Below are 13,490 nucleotides of genomic sequence, written 5' to 3' on the forward strand. Positions count from 1 at the left end.
ATGAATACAGAATTATAATAGAAATATGAATGCTGGGTTTCTTTTGAGGAGAATTCACAACCAGCCTTCCCTCTCATCCTCAGTCTGCTGGAAAAGCAAGGCAGGCATTTAACTGTGAATTTACCTGCTGGTCTATAGTGACTAATTTGATATATTACATTCAGTCTTTTTCTCCATCTTTTATTCACACAGTACTGCTGATCTCTGGCACTCAGTAACATGAAGACTGAGTTAATATTTGGGATTTGACTACTTTGCCAAAGACCAAAGTGCATCTGGTGTTATTTTAAACGTGCCCTTCCCATAATCCCATTTAAGTCTGCTGCTGCCTCTAAACCAGCAGCTCCTTAACTTCCAGTAACCTCATTATGATGGGATGGGTGGGGGGAGAAAGAAAGGAACCTACTTATTCTGCTTGTTAGCACCTAATGGGCAAGACTGGTTTTCTTCTGAGAACTTTTCCACAGCTCCGTACACAGGACACTACCTTTACAGAAATCTCATAGTTTGAATTCAGCACTCCCTTCTATACAGATTTCTGCCTGAAACTGCAGATGGCTCTGGCAGGTTCAGAGTTTCCTGCGCCCCTCAGGGAGGCATTGATCTTGGAGCCTCACCACGATCACGCAAATAGCGCTGCTGTCAAGCGTCAGGACACTTTGGGAAACATCCAGTAGCTGGGATTTTTACAGTAGTAACTTCCAGGGTAGACCCTAAGCGTCCCAACAAAGAATGAGGTGCTCATTGTGGTAGATGTACAAAGAGTCAGGAGAGATCAGAGCTGAGGGTTCAGACAAGACACTACAGATTTAGCAGATGTGAGTTGGCTTGCAGGGACGTCAGAGACGTGTGTAGGTGCAAAGGGGAATCTTTGAGCGTCATAGTTTTTGTTGGCATGACGAAGGTCTTAAAGGGGAAAACCCTGCTGCCAGTATGGGAGTCGGCAGCTATAGGAGGAGACCCAAATGTCAAAGAAGGAAAATGGAGGTTCCCCAATTAGTTGAATCATAGGACAAAAGCGAACAAAGAAATTGAGTTTCATGGTAAATGGAGAAGGAGGAAATATATGTGTCTGAGTTCAGAGGACTCCTAAATACCATCTCTAAGCACTGTGCTAAAAACAGGATAGTTTTGAGTATAGAAGGGCATGGTGGTTATCACAAGGTTTTGCAGATCCTACCTGCTGAGACACATCCACTTTAGACAAAAGTAAAAAAATGTTGAAGGGAAGTTAGCTGGACTTCTGTGACGACTGATATGGCAGTGCACTTTAGTCTGGCAGATCGTAAAATTATTTGGGGCATGTTTTTCCTTTATTTTTCCCCAGCAACCTCTTCAGTACTGATGACACTACCACAGTGGTGCAGCTTACCTGTCAAAGCAGCTCCCACACAGTGGGAGTGCCAAGACCCCCAGGCGAAGAGTTAATCTACTATCACAAGGCCAAAGCTCAACATTGTCTTTGCATTTTTCTGCTCCTGGCAAAGAGTGGCCATGCTGTTCATGCTGGCCATGCTCACTCTTTGCACTCCAGTTAAACCATGCTCTGACTGGGGGATTTCAGAGGGATGGAAGAGACAAACGCATTTTGGGAATGGAGGAAAATCCTGTGATCTCTGTGACTATCATGGTTGCAGTGAAGGTGTCAGTGCAGGATGAAGGGAAGCTTATGAATTTGGGAGTTTGATCAGATGTGGTTGGCTATGAATTCTCTACAAGTGTCACTGCCTGACTGCACTGGACATTTGCCTCTGAGCCAGCATCCTCTGGCTTCCATGGGGACTTGAGCAACAGAAGAGGTATGAGTTACCATTTGTGAATCTCCTGGTTTGAAAACCACTAATTGACTTGGGACAGAGGGAGGAAAAGCAACAGTGGGATGGTGAAAGGCAGGAATGAACCGTGGCAGTACAGAGACCACATACAGGGAAAGACAGAACCAGATGACGACAGGTTGGCAGGATGAGAACAAGTGAGGGATGGAGGACAGAGCCCAGGGAGGGCTCAGCAGTGACAGACCAACAGCATGCAGGATCATGCTTGGGTAGACACAACCCTTAATAAAAACAAACCAGTACATGAGAAACAAACAGAACCATTAGCCAGGCACCATCCACAGCCAAATTAAAACAAGCAAAGCTGTGTACTGCAAGGTAGGGTAACTGAATGATCACTAAAACTCACATTCTCTACCCTACTCTGCTACAGCATTGCTCTGTTCTTGTGTGGCAGCAAAAGAGTTCCCATAGCCTCTGCGCAGCCAGGAGCACAGAGGTGCAGGGTGCCAGCCAAGGGATGCCACAAGCGGCAGGCGTGCCCACGCCGTGTGTGCTGATCTTGCCTGCCCACGAGGTGATGAGATCCAATCTTCACACCTCTGGAGGTGATGCCCTGCTAGCAGGAACAAGTCTCTGTCTTTGCCAGAGGGTGGCTGTGGTTGTCCTCTGCTTGCTCAGGACTTGATGACCTTTACTGATGCCTTGCATTGGTCCAGGCGTCACACATGGCCATGTGCTGGCATTCAGCGCAGAGGTCTCCAGCAACTCCAGGTAAACAGTTGCTGTCCCAGAGATAACTTTGAGTCACGATAGTTTGGAGGGTGAAAATGGCTCTAGTGTGGCCTTTCTGTGGCTCCTAGTGTGTTTTTAACTGCAGGTGCCAGAGGTTTGGCAGGAGTGTCCTGTTTGAAGGCCTGGAGGTCAAGAATAAGGAGGTCCATAAGTAGCTGCTGGGGAAATACTGAAATCTAAAGGATAACAGAACACTCTTTTTTAAGGGGTAGACCTGTGGGTTTGGACATAGATCTTGGTGCTTCTTTGTTCAGCTGCTTGAAGTCAGATTTTCCTTAAATTTGGCAATCAGACACACTCAGCTCTAGCTCCTTGTTTTGTTAAAACAGCCTGCTCCCCAACACCCCAGCCTGCTCTTTTGGTAGTCCAGAGCATTATTCATCCATCTGTAAGCTCTCACTGCCAAATCTACAGGCATTTGGCTGGGTTTTGGCATCCATGAGCACATAGGGGCAGGAGAAAGGAGCTGTGCATGGGAATCACCCTTCTCACCTCCTTTTTCCAAGACTCTGTAGTTCCAGCACGAGCCAGTAAGAACGTTTGGCCAGTTAGGTTTCCAAATGAGCCACTTGATGAACAGAAGCTGTATACAAATAGCCCCCATTACCAAGGCTACCAATTCAGCTGTGATAGCATTAGGAAGTCACTGAACAGGAGTGCCTGATGGCTTTGTGTGTGAAGGTGTGAGGAAGAGGGTGTGAAGCAGAGCTGCTCTCAGCTACTCACTTTCACTGCCTCTGCTCCAAAACCCACACTTTCCTCATCCTTTTGGCTTGACAAGCTTTATAGTTTAGCCTCACATTTATGACAGCTTTTCTGGGGTACCTGATGGTCCTCCTGGCCATGAAACCATTCCTCTGGCTCCAAGACCCTTCCCAGACTAGCTGGTAGGTACCGGAAAGTAAATCTCCCCTGCAACAGCTGCTCTCTGATGGTCTCAGGGAGGTCTGAGAAACTTTGCTAGGTCCAGAAGTCCCAAAATTAGGAGTCACAGCCTTTGAATCATGAGACTGGAGAAAAAAGTCCACTGGTATGGGTGGATTTTGGGGTCTATTTTTCATCTGTGAACTTCCCCTATGTGCAATGTACAACATTTGAGTAGTTCTACCAGCTTTTAGATATGTTTAATGCGATGGTTTTAAACTTTGTATCAGGATCTTCTGTTAACACATTTCTCTCCAACCCACCTGGCATCTTCTCTCCTGTGCAGTCCCTCTCCAGGTTGTGTAACATGGCATTAAGACACACAGTTTAGGGAAGGATCACTATTTTAAACTGGGCCCCTTGTCAACCTTGAATTATGACAGTTCCGCTTGTTGATACCACGGGTGCTTATTTTAGCAAACTAGTACAGTTACTACTATTGTGGGATTTGCAGAAAAACACCTCCACAGAGACATTTAAAAATCTATAGTTTCAAAAAGCTTCATACTCTATGAACAGAGTATCATGAGACAAATCAAACATCTTCCTCTCATCAGAAATTATTGCTGAGTTTCCCTCCTGAAAGGCAATTATCCTTAAATAATTAGTTAATTAATTTAGTTAATATCCTCTCTCATTTAAGAAATATCTGCTCTGTTTTTGTAAGACTGCTTGTATCTGCAGTATAGAGTTTAGTATTAAGGCTGTATAACTAATCCCAAGGTCTTGCTGCTTCCTTACAGTAGTTATTTTTGGCCTACAAATGCCCCATAAATGGTTTTAACCAGCACTAGTCAAGAGAGAGGTTACCTGCTTCACCACAGTGGAGGAAAGGTACTTTAAGATGGAGCTGTGCTCAGCTGAATTCCCAGTAAAGACCTGTAATTTAAAACCACTCTTTTTTCTCTACAGAGTTTTGAAACTATATAGTTTGAAAATTATATATTCATATATTACATCCAAATTTGAAACAACGTTGTTTGAAAATACTTTTATGTTCAGCTTTCAAATTATATAGCTTCAAATCCTACCGTCCTGTGTGTCTCAGTAAAGCAGGGTAACCAAGTGGAGCCGTTGCTGGTTTTCCTTTTTTATTCTGTGATTTGCTTATAGAAGTAACTTCATCTACTAATTTGTCCATTAATAATGGGAAAAAAAATTAAGCGGTTCACTGACTTGCTGGGGTCATGGGTTACAATCTATTTTAATCCACAAAGATACCATAAACATTTTTCCTACTTCCAAGAACAGCAGAGCAAATAATCCACGGCAATTTCTTGGTTGATATTCAAGTTAAGAGCCACAAAAGCTCAGGGCTGGAAAGTGTAATAGTTCATAAAGTTTACAAGCGGGCAATGTAAGTTCTGCACAAGAAGGAGAAGCCCAGGTTGAGACAAGGAGTGGTTTTGCTCGTGACGAGTGTCGTAGGCAGCGTATCTGCCACATCTGGGAACTGACGTCTTTAGATACTGGATCTGAGCGGCCAGACTGACATCCTGGTGATACTCCCATGTCAAATAGTTCCAGTACCACATGCTGCCAAGGAAAGCACAAAAAACCTTTCAGGAGAAACTCAAGTCTTGTTCCTCTGAAGGCTGATTTATGCTTTGAGACACGCAGGTTGTTTTCATCTACAAATACTGGGGACAGGAAGGAAGGTGTGAAGAGAAGGTTTATTTTAATCCTAACCATCACTGCACTTGTTTTAAATTGTTCTTAATATCACATAAATACCTCAAAACTTTTAGCTCTAAGAATAATCTTTATCATAGAGGGATGATCAGAAAAATATTAGAAAAAGAAAATTCTATGAAGTAAAGCACTTTGTTCATGTCATTGTACTCATATTACGGATTTCACTGTGTCTCTTTTCTCTTCTATCCCTCTGTATCTCATGTGAGTTAATCCACAGACTTTCAACCAGTCTCTGTTCAACTATTGTGCTTTTGTTTTTTTTCACTTCTCTCTTCTTTGTAATGTTATCGGTAATTTTCCTTGTTATTTTTTCTAATAGGGGTTATTTTTATCACTCCAACTTCTTCGTTGGAAATTTAAACAGTTTTACATGAGCAGCTCATAGACAAACAAATAAAAAAACAAGCAAAATAAAGCCTTTCGCTTTCCCGCTTGTTTTCACTTCCCTTTTTACACTTCAGTGCTACTAAAAAGACTTTTCTTGGGAGAAGATTAATGCAACTAGCCCAAATGAGCAGCAGGAACCACCAGTCAAGTCACTGCAGGGTCAGGTGAGCTACTGGTGGTGAAAAAGGAAGGGAGAAAAAAAGATGATAGACAGGTTGTAAGTCTGGTATGGCTGTGATATGAAACCACATCCTCACAGCACCCCAGGCTCCTGATTTCATTGCCCTTGAGGTGTGTAAGGCACTGCTGTAGGATAGTTCAATGCTTCCTAGTGCTGGGTAGGGGAGAGGACAGATGACCATCGCACAGGCTTCTCCTACACATCAATGCTGTGGTTTGGTCGCTGTCCATAATATAGAAGATCTGTTCTGGAACAGACACCAGTTTGGCATTTGAAATCAGCCACTTCCTGAGAAAGAACACCTCTCCATTCCTCCTGGTAAATACAGGCCACCTGCCCTGAGGAATGCAAGGTGACAGGATCAAAGAGGAGAGGAGGAAAGGGCAGTCAATCACACTCTACTTTCACAGCCCTGATTGGTGGGTTTACAGCAAGACACTTCTGCTGCTTTCTCACCACACCCCAAGAAAATGGCTTTTCATGTTTGTCATGCCTCTTCCATCCATTCCCTTTTTACTTGGGTATCTCCAGGTGCCCTGTCCTTTCCCAGGGTTTTCTCTCCATAAGTTCTCAATACATTAGACCATGTAGGCACTCCATTTAAGGAGTAAGTAACAAAATTATCTATTCAACTAGCAGTGTGAACATAACACAATTACATTAGAAATGGAAGAGCATAAATAAAGAGCACACATGCAGCACATCTTCCTTAGCGGATCTCCCAGTGATTTGTGCTCAGGTGCTTCCTGAGCCAGAGATGTTGTCTCTGTCTGGGAAGATGAGACGTTTCGCACATCCTGAGGTGACAAATGTGCACATGCTGACTGCGGTTTGCCATGTGCAGTGAGTCTCACGGAGTAAGAAGCCTCAGAGTGATGATAAATATATGTTGAGCTGTTGATGGAACACGTGGCCAGGACCTGATGTAACACCCAGTTATGGTTGGTGAGACCTGGCAGATAAGGATAAGTCACAGAAAGGTGAAAACAGCTACTTTGGAGAGACTAAGCTCAACTGAAAGCTACTGAGCAGCAAAGAAACCTAATGCATTGGAGCAGCTTGTAACTCGCATATGTGTTCTTGGATATTATTTCATCCTTGGCATCACAGCTGCACTCAACCCTTTATAAATACCTGAAAATTGCTGGATGTGATAAATCTTTTCAGTTCTACTGTTCTAATCAAAGTTGCTCATCACAAATATTAGCAAAAAATGGTGTGTGGATTTTTCAGCTCTGTAATTATTATTATTTTTTATTTGAATTAACAACTGAGATGCAGGTTAGCCTAGACACCACAGAGGAAGAAGACAAGAACTGAGAATCTTATGGGCTGAGCCATGTATCAATCCACTAAACTCTAAAGGCCTGAGAAAAAGATAACAGTGCATTCAGTTGAAGAGAGGTGTAGAGGCCCAGAGAAGCTGACTTTAGTGAAAGAGTGGATTGTAGTGGTGCTTTCTTCCCCTTAACCATGGGTCATCACAAGGGGCAATGTCACGGGGAGAAATTTCATAAATTGTCTGCTGAGTGCTGCTTTGTGATCTCCTATTTGAGAAGGAAAGCCCTCTGCAGGCTTGGAGAGCTGAGCAGAGACACATAAAGCTCAGAATTGGGGCTGCATATAGTGTCCAGTGGCAGAGAGCCAAGAGTAGGTGAGGGAGTGGAGCAAATGGATGCTCTCCTCTCCTTGTTCCTGATGTGGGGCTGGGACATAGACCATTCCTGCTGGGAAGGATACAAGCTCCAAAGCTGACAGGCCAGAGCTCCAGGAGAGTCATTCAGCACATGCTTTTTTTCTATGAGTGTAAATCCACACCTATGGCTGCACTGTGTCAGCCAAGGTGTTACTCTGGGCAGCTGACAGTCTTGTAAGGATGAAGGTCTCTTCAGCTCAGCCCCAGCCCTGTGGATTAGTCCATATGCTAAACACCAAGAAAAAAAAAGCATGTTTAGTGCAGGCAGCTAAGAAAGTCACAGGCATCTCCTCCCTGAGGTTCTCTCACAGGTACTGAGCAGGGGAAGGAGACTTGGAGCAGACTGTGAGGAAAGGAGGTGAAAGAAAGAAGCAAGAGAAACAAACATTGGGAACATGTGTCTACAGCAGAACTCTTCAACCACTTCCTTCCTGCCCTGCACCATCAGCTGCCCCAGTAGAAGCCATGCAGAAAGAAGAATATTCAGACAAACACAGGGCCAAAAGTAGTGTGCAAAGCCCAGAGGGAGGAGAGAGGAACTCAACCAATCCTGAAACTGTTTTTGTCAGTGTGCTGATTAGTAAGTGAGGTGGTGTGTGACTTCCACCATGTCCCTGCCCTGGCTGTCCCCATCTGCCTGCCCCATGAGCTGTAATCACCTGCTCTGCTTTAGTGTAGAAGAGGAGGTCTCCAAGACCCTCTGTGGTGCTCAGGTATAGAGCAGCTCTGTAGTGTGCAGGTGAACAGCAGCTCTCACATCGATCAGGCATGTCTGAGTTGAGGACAAGCTCATGTATTTTAGTCCATAGGTGAAGTCTGGGCAGAGAACTTCTGCTGACACTGATATCAAACACCCTTTTTCTCCCCTCTACACAGCAGTCAGGGAGGTGGCCCAGAGAAAACCCCTCCTCCTCCACCATGGGTGGCAGATGCTCAGAGGCAGCAAAAAACTCAAGTCACCACCAGGCTTGATCACAACCACTGTTTTTGTAAGTTAACACCAGCGCTCAGTCCACTTTCACTGCCAGGAAAGGAGGGAAGTAACTGCACCCTCTGTCACATGACCTGGCAGCAGTGCTGCTGAATGCTGTGATGTCTTCCCCAAACAGCATTGAGGATTCTCTTCTACAGTGATTCTTAAGATGGGACAATACTGGATCCAACTTTTTTTTGAAGGCATGATAATGTCTAAATTACTCTACAAGTTCATGTTCATCTACCTTACCTTTGTAGACTGAGCTTCGTGTGAGATTTTGGATGCAGGTGACACATGGCATGAGAAATGCTGGGGCTTTTAGCAACTACAGTAGGATTTTAGAATGGGGAACTAGCAGATAGGAGAGGGGTGGTTTTGTGACCAGGGGCGAAACTTCAGATCCCCCTTGAGAGACCTTCAACATACCCACCAGACTCCCATCCAGTTCTTAGAGGTGGAGGGATGTGACCCTCTGGAAAGATACTTTGGCCCAATCAGTGCAGCAACCACCATCCTGTCAGCTCAAGAGTGGAGCAAGATTTATTGTGGGGAAGTGGAAGGCAGTCCCAGAGGGGGGTCACAACCTCCACTGTATTTCTATGCACACAGCACTCTCTCAGTTCCTCTATCTGAGGAGGTGCCTTTCAAACCCTCCCATCTCAGGGAACAGCTTATTCTGCTGCTGGTGCTGGGGATGGCAGGTACCACTGGCCTCTGCCCTCCTGCTTGCATCTGCATTCAAAACTTACTGCATTTGGGGCACTTGATGGAAGTGAACATCTCTAAACATGGGACAGGAGATCCTCTCTTGGTGTCTGTGGCTGTGGCCAGCACTGTGCTGCTGTGAGGGTCTTGCAGCCCAAGGTAACCTGTGTCCATTTTCTCACACTGTTCTCATCATCTGGTAACCAACCTGAGTCAGGGGACCTCATTGCCCTTCAAGCACTAGGGGTCTTGCAAGGCAGGTGCCCTGTTAAGCATTCAGGGTGGAGCTGCTTGTGCCACCCCAGGGACTGTTCTTGCCCACATGGAGGGGAAGTAAAGGCCCCACCTGATTGTCCACCCTACCAGAGATCCAGGAGACAATCCCACTGCTCTGGAAGCAAACTGCTTCCCCTTAGTCTGCTTGAGATGGGCCCAAACAAGCAATAAATAAATTTTCAGAGGCTGCTAAAAGCTTCTCCCCTGCATGAACTCAGGGTTAAAAAAATTGCACACACACAGTGTGGACTGTGAAAGCCCATGTGCCTCCTCCGTCTAAAGGGACTGTTTCTGCCAACACATCTCCTTGTGGACATAGCAGATTTACTAACCCTGGAGTAGGTGTCCACCCGCAATAGAATCCCAAAAAGATTAAGCCAGACAAGACCTTTTTTTATCAAGAATGTTATACAGTGGATACCTTCAACTCATAAATAGAGCAAAATACAATTTTTAAGGGTACACACCACCATTACGGTGCACCCACCTCCATATTTCCCTGTTCTTTTGGAGAATACTTCTGCTAGGAAATCACCCTGTGACTTTGCAAGAAATGCACTACTTAGCATAACCCAAATGCCAGGTCTGCTTTTGTGTATCTTGAAAAGGCGGAGATTTTTGTAACCACTCCTGTTCAAAGAGCATTAAATTTCTTTACCTCCATCTCTTAAACGTGTATGTTCTTCTCTTTGGTCTTGTCTACATCCTCTAACTGCCCTTATTTCCTGTTGTCTCCCAGAGGTATCAAACAGATGTGGTTGGCAGTTTCACTGACTTTCTCTGATGGGTGTAGTATCATACTACAAATTTAACTTCTTCAGCTGTTATTCTTTAAGAGGAGGGAGAAGTGTGAATTAGACAGACCTGACCCACTATGTTGCAAGTGTGCAGGTACAGACCAGTGGCCAGATTCTGGTTCCTGTATACAGGGAACACAATACTCTGACACAACAGCACAGTTGGAGTTGATGATCTTGGAGTTCTTTTCCAACCTGATTGATTCTATGATTCTGTGAACTACCACCACCCAATTCAGATGGTTCCCCCACCTGAGTGACCATAAATGCCACCTTCATTTGGAAGTCTGCCTCTGAAATCTCTACAGTTTGCATTTTTTGTTACTCAGGTTAAAATAAATAAATAAATCAATCAATAAATTGAAGACTAATGCCCTCAGTTTGCTCTGGGAATTGTCTTTAGTAATTGATCAGCAGCTCAGTCTTATTTATGATACGTGGTTTAGGAACAGTCCCCAATACTCCATTTTAATAGACAAACACTGTTTTAATAAAATGAAATTTCTTGTAGTCAAGAAATTCGTTGTGAAAAACAGCACTTTTTCCTGGAAGTAAATCAGGCCTGACTCTCAGGGGGTCCCCACAGAAGACCAGCAGGACTTGAAAAACTTGCCTGTGTTAGATGCTTCCTCAAGACAAGCATCCCACTTGCTCCCCTGACATGTCAAGTGGGTACCTACAGGGCCATAAACTTTACCGACACATTTTTAAGTGATGTAATGCTAACTTTGCACCTTGTCCTCTGATTCTCAGGAAACACCAGCTGGAATAAGAATAATGGGAGATTGTCAAGACAAAAGTGATAACTTCACTTGCTCAGGAATTCCCTACGAAGAGAGCCAGCCACTTCTGGTTGCTGTTTACAGCATCATTTTTTCCATAGGCCTTCCAGCAAATTGCTTAACTTCCCTGCTTACGTTGGTACAAATCCAAAGGAATAAAATAATTGCCATCTACATTTTCAGTTTATCGTTGTGTGAGCTGATGTACATAAGTACCTTGCCTCTCTGGATTGTCTATGTGCAAAACAAGCACAGATGGACCATGGGTGACACTGCTTGTAAAATAACAGGATTCATCTTTTTCTGCAACATATACATCAGCATTCTGCTTTTGTGCTGCATTTCTCTGGATCGTTACGTGGCACTGGTGTATCCTCTGGAATCAAGGGGGAGAAGAGGACAGAAAAAGGCCATCGTAATAGTCTGTTTTCTTTTTGCTGTGGTTGCAGTAATCCACACTCCAGTATTTTACATGGAAGAGAAGCTGCCACACACAACCAGAACCTGCTTTGAGACTGTGCCCCTTGACAAAACATTGGCTTCTTTCAGCTTTGCTAGATTCCTATTTGGATTTGCCATACCCTTCACAATCCTCATTTTCACAAACTACAAAATTTTTCAAATTACAAAAAGCAGCAGTAGCTTGACTTGTCACCAAAAAGCCAAAGTGAAGTATCTGGCTATTGCCATTATTGTAATTTTCCTGATCTGCTTTGCTCCCTACCATGTGGTACTCATAATAAGAGCCATACACTTCATGTTTAATGAGAATTGCCCGTGCCCATTTGAAAAGCAGATATATCCATTTTCTACAGTGTTTCTGTGTTTAGGCACTGCAAATGGTGTTGCTGATCCAATCATCTACGTGCTGGTTAGTGAAAACATCAGAAAAGATTGTTACAGGAGCCTGAGGAGATGGAGACGGAACTCATCCAAGCTAAATTCATCCATTAATCACAAAACTGACAGCAGAAAATCGAAAATCCAAGTAGAATCAGGGGAAGAAGGGCAAAGAGAAGAAAACAAAGAACTAACAGATACGTCCAACATTCAGAAGACCTGTACTAGTGGCAGAGACCAAGAAGGTGGCAGCTAGCAGGTAGCTGTTGAAACAAATAAGAAGGTCCCAATGCCAGCTGCAGGCTGCAGCACACAAGTATTTACATGCTGACATCATCTTACATGTCCTGTATGGGTCAGCAACTCCTTGAGGACACTACGGGAGCAATAATTCTTATTTCTTCTGTTTGTCTCCTACAACAAACTTTGCCCACCACTATCATCAGTGAAAATATTACGTTGCTAAGGATATGTGGAATAAACCAAGTAATTTACTTTGACTCAAATTGAAATCCTAAAAACTTATTTTTTGGACTGAGTCTTTTGTTCACATGAAGTAAAATCAGTTTTATCATCTGAGCAAAAAAACCCCAATCCGCTGCTGAGGAGAACAACATGTCATTCTTACAGTTGAAATTTTTGCTTCTTGAGGAGGTACATGTTCAGAGTCTCATAAATGCACTCTGCTGTTAATGTTTGTGGTTAACCAGTGGAAAATATTAAAAATGAGTAAGTCTTTCAACAAGAACCTTGAAAATATTTCTCATACTTCTGTATGCATTGCACATTCTGGGAGAATCAGAGGGCAAAACAGTGGCCTGGTAACACAGAATGACAGTACTGCTGCTGCATTAGTCAAGATCCTGCACTGTCCTGAAATTCTTAAAATGTACAATTCTAATGCTTGACAGTTTACAATTAGTAAATTTTACTTTTTTTGCAGTCAGATCTAGAATGCACTGACATATATAGAAAACTTACACATTTCCAAGTGAAGTCAGAGACTCTTTTATGCCATCTCTGAATGTTTGCTGAGCTTGTGTTTCATTTCTGAGTAAGCTAACACCGTCTGTAAAAGAGCCAAGAGCCTGAGTGACATGGAAGGGCTGGCAGCCTGGAGAGCACAGTCCTTTCTCCCCATAGCCGGGAACTCCCTTGGGCATGCTGGAGGTGCACACAGGAGATCATCCTGCAGCAAATTTCTTATTTGCTTATTACCACTCTTACTATGAATAACTTATTGATAGCAGTTCCCTGTGCCTTCAAACCAGAATTTAAAAATTAAGAACTGTACAAATCTGGCAAGATTTATCTAAACAGCTTCGTCATATTTTTATGTGATCCAACAGATAAAGATCATGAGTCAATCTGAGTATCACAGTGTTTCACAGCATCATTCTGTTTCATCTGTAATTTTGTATTTCAGTGATATTTTAAAACTGTTAGCCATGTTCATATTTCTGAACTGAACTAGTAGCAGCCAATGTTAATATTAATGTAAATACATTATTTTTAATGTATTAAAATTGCCATTGATATTTCTATATATTATGGTTTATTCTTATACTCTTTTGGAAAGAAATATTGTGTGCCAAAATTATATTTACTCAATTAATTATATTTATTGTATATTTCTTTTTTTATTATTGGTATTTAATTGC

The 13,490-nt window shown here is 43.3% G+C and overlaps 1 protein-coding gene across 1 annotated transcript; it reads left to right on the forward strand.

Moving 5' to 3' along the window:
* The first annotated feature begins 10,966 nt into the window (after positions 1-10,966).
* On the forward strand, positions 10,967-12,417 carry GPR132 (G protein-coupled receptor 132). Its single transcript, XM_027894477.1, has one exon. The coding sequence runs from the start codon at positions 10,985-10,987 to the stop codon at positions 12,083-12,085; it is 1,101 nt and encodes a 366-aa protein (XP_027750278.1). The 5' UTR covers positions 10,967-10,984; the 3' UTR covers positions 12,086-12,417.
* The last annotated feature ends 1,073 nt before the right edge of the window (positions 12,418-13,490 follow it).

This window comes from Empidonax traillii, unplaced genomic scaffold, assembly GCF_003031625.1.
Source record: "Empidonax traillii isolate 1590-97213 ecotype Southwest subspecies unplaced genomic scaffold, ASM303162v1 scaffold428:size834259, whole genome shotgun sequence".
In the NCBI taxonomy this organism is placed as follows: Eukaryota; Metazoa; Chordata; class Aves; order Passeriformes; family Tyrannidae; genus Empidonax; species Empidonax traillii.

Bases quoted from the DNA above. Each gene is read 5' to 3' on its own strand.
- GPR132 (XM_027894477.1), top strand. From the start codon at position 10,985: ATGGGAGATTGTCAAGACAAAAGTGATAACTTCACTTGCTCAGGAATT.